The sequence below is a fragment of the Triticum dicoccoides genome, unplaced genomic scaffold (assembly GCF_002162155.2).
Source record: "Triticum dicoccoides isolate Atlit2015 ecotype Zavitan unplaced genomic scaffold, WEW_v2.0 scaffold210512, whole genome shotgun sequence".
Classification (NCBI taxonomy): domain Eukaryota; kingdom Viridiplantae; phylum Streptophyta; class Magnoliopsida; order Poales; family Poaceae; genus Triticum; species Triticum dicoccoides.
Window position 1 is genome coordinate 1 of NW_021237986.1, and position 2,941 is coordinate 2,941.

The 2,941-nt window shown below is 46.2% G+C and overlaps 1 protein-coding gene across 1 annotated transcript; it reads left to right on the top strand.

The window, feature by feature from the left end:
* The first annotated feature begins 10 nt into the window (after positions 1–10).
* Positions 11–2,154, top strand: LOC119345160. The gene is made up of 4 exons (XM_037615349.1): positions 11–231; positions 323–457; positions 1,119–1,526; positions 1,955–2,154. The coding sequence occupies exons 1-4, from the start codon at positions 136–138 to the stop codon at positions 2,018–2,020; spliced, it is 705 nt and encodes a 234-aa protein (XP_037471246.1). The 5' UTR covers positions 11–135; the 3' UTR covers positions 2,021–2,154.
* Positions 2,155–2,941: the final 787 nt, after the last annotated feature.

A 2,941-nucleotide genomic window follows, 5' to 3' on the forward strand; every position in this document is an offset into this window, starting at 1 on the left:
GTTCGCCTCGTCAGCCATAGCCTGCGCTGCGTTCAGCTCGGCCATACCTTCTTGGAGAACATCGACGTGGTGGATGCCCCTCTCCTGGAGAGGCTCTTCCAGTGGCAAACTGTCGCCGCGCAGGGTTGCCGCGTCATGGCGAACCGCTCTTTCAGAATCAAGATTGGGCGTGCACCTAACCTGCTTGTGCTGGGATATCTTAAGCCAGGAGAGCAAGAGTTGGTCATCGTGGTACAGATCTCAATCTGCAAGTGTATCTGTGTCCAACAATAATTCTAAGCTATGATCTGAATTAGTTTCTTTGTCCTTGGTTGCATTGCAGGCTGGGAGCAAGGAGAACATTGTCCCTAGTGTACAGATTTTGGCCATGGAGGTGCCATTTGGTGTCCGCAATGCTATCAAGAAAGTGCCCGGTTTTCTGCGCTGTTTCCCCAACCTGGAGACGCTCCATGTCCAGGTAAAATTTGTTAACTGCATACATTTGCTGCATCGGTAATTTTGCAATGCCAGTGTCCATGTTATCTAGAATGAACTGACCTGCTGGCCTGCTATCATGGGTTGCGGCGTCGCAAAGATCTTTCCCCCTTTAGTGATAGAAACAGAGTTTGACTGGAACTGTAGTTGTGATTTCCTTAGTGTTCAATACATGGTACATACAGGCAAAGACCAAGTTACAGGATAACTGAACATGACATGAATAATGTACACATGGATTCAGGGAACAAGTTGTTGCAACCTGCAGTATTCTTATCTGGTACTAACAAACGCATTCCGACATAATGGTTCTAAATACACGTCTGCTCCACTTACCATAGCAGCCACGCAACAGGATTTGTCACACTTGGATAGCCTATTAGCAAGTGCACTCTGTTTTGTATCGCGTCTTTACCGTCTTAGCAGAATCATAGTACATCCGGTGGAGGGTTCAAAGTAAGTGTAGCCTGTCTGGTAATTTTGTAATACCAGTGTCCATGTTATATAGCGTTGTCAGAACTGTGAATCAGACTATTAATTATAAGATTGCTTGGCATGCTGCTGCTATTTCTACTGCTGCATGATATGTCCTCATAGAAAAGATCCCTGAACTAATATATGCGGCTGATCGATTTCATCTGCAGTCCCCCCGCATACGTGAGGAGTCCACCGGCAAGGTCAATCTCAAGTTCTGGCAGGAGGGTGGTCCCATCAAATGCGTCCTGCAGAGCATGAAGAAGTTGTTCTTCTACGAGTTCCGAGGGTCGAGAAGTGAGCTTACTTTCCTCAAGTTTATCGCGGAGAGAGGTCGGGTGCTGGAGCAGATGGTGGTTGTGTTGGCCAGTGAGTGTTTCTCCTCGGGGGATAACGTGAATGCCAAGCTGAAGCCTCTGGCCGATGCAAAATGGAGCAGCAAAGCCTGCAAACTAGAGCTCTTCAGGAGCCCACTCACAAATGTTTCTGGTCCTCGTCACAACCACGAACTAGCTGCTGATTTCGGGTTTGCTGACCCTTTTGACCTCAAGTACTACTCCAAAGCAGAAAGGATCTCTGTAAGTTGATTAGCAGCTCTTGTACAAGTATACCTATTTGGCAAGCTGTGGAATGCTTGTTTCTGCGAAGCGAAGTTTTGTGTGGGATGTGGCTGGACGCATAACGCATCGAATTAGTTCATCTTCACCTTTATTTTGGTTATCTAGTGCTAATGATCTTTGTGGTTATTTATCTAGTGCTAATTTTTGTGTGGGATGTGGCTATCTAGTGCTAATGATCTTTCTGGTTTGTCCAACTGCAATTTCAATATGTTGTGCAGTTGCTGTTGTTAGTGCCATGAATTAATCTGCTATCCATTAGGTTGGTCTCAGCTCAAATGAGTAATGTACTAATTAATCACCACAAATATGGTCTTCAGTTTTGATTTTCACAAACTTCTACTGCATGTTTCTTTTGTAAATTATTACTGATTACTGCAATTGGACAGAGATCTGGGAAACCTTCAGCTAAACAGGATCAATATCACAAGTTAAGCATGGAACCGTCCTGTTGAGTACCGAACCAGATGTAGGTGACCAGGTCATTCACGCTGGAAATGTCAACCCAGCAAGTGCACTACGAATTGCAATTGTATTGTCCAACTGCAATTTTAATATGTTGTGCAGTTGCTGTTGTTAGCAGCATGAAGTAATCTGTTGGTCTCAGCTCAAAAGTCTACTAATTAATTACCACAATTATGGTCTTTAGTTTTGATTTTCACAAACTTTTACATGGTTCTTTTGTAAAGTACTTCATTACTGATTACTGCAATTTCACGGAGATCAGGGAAACCTTCACAAAACAAGAAAAGTTGTCCTAGTATCAGAGGTTGAGCATGGAACCATCCTGTTCAGAAAAGATGTAGGTGACCAGGTCATTCACGCTCTTTGCGTACTTCTGAAGTATTAATGGCCGGAAGCCCATCGTCGGAGCAGCCAACCGCACCTTGCGGAGGCCAACTCGGTGGTGATGCTAGGTAGGCGTCGTTGTGAGATGATTATGAAGGAAGTGGCGTCAAGAGCTTGGGTGAAGACCATGTCTCGTTGTGACCGTGACCAGCAATGGCGATGGCCATTGCCATTGCTAACCTTCTTGGAGGCATCGTTGTATTGATGCCGCACCCCTCACGCTTGGATCGCCGCAACTCCGGGGGGAAACCCTTGATCTTGTTTGATCGGACGATGGCATCGCCTTGGTGTCGTATTCCTCCCTCAGGCCTTTGTCTTTGGAGCTGGGTACTAGCAAGCGGGGCTAGCGGAAGACGGCGGTGTTGGCGTCGAGGCTTCTGTGGCAATGATGATGGAAGAAACGATGTCGGAGACGCAACATCGGTTGAGATAGTCGACTCTTCCCCGGCGTGTTCGTGAGATTGTCCGGATTGTTTTTTGTTGTGAAGTCGAAGCTGCGGTGGTTGGGTCCCTTGGCGTACGATAAC

Bases quoted from the DNA above. Each gene is read 5' to 3' on its own strand.
- LOC119345160 (XM_037615349.1), top strand. From the start codon at position 136: ATGGCGAACCGCTCTTTCAGAATCAAGATTGGGCGTGCACCTAACCTG. The intron at 232-322 runs GTACAGATCTCA...GTTGCATTGCAG, and splicing joins AGCAAGAGTTGGTCATCGTG to GCTGGGAGCAAGGAGAACAT. The intron at 1,527-1,954 runs GTAAGTTGATTA...GCAATTGGACAG, and splicing joins CCAAAGCAGAAAGGATCTCT to AGATCTGGGAAACCTTCAGC.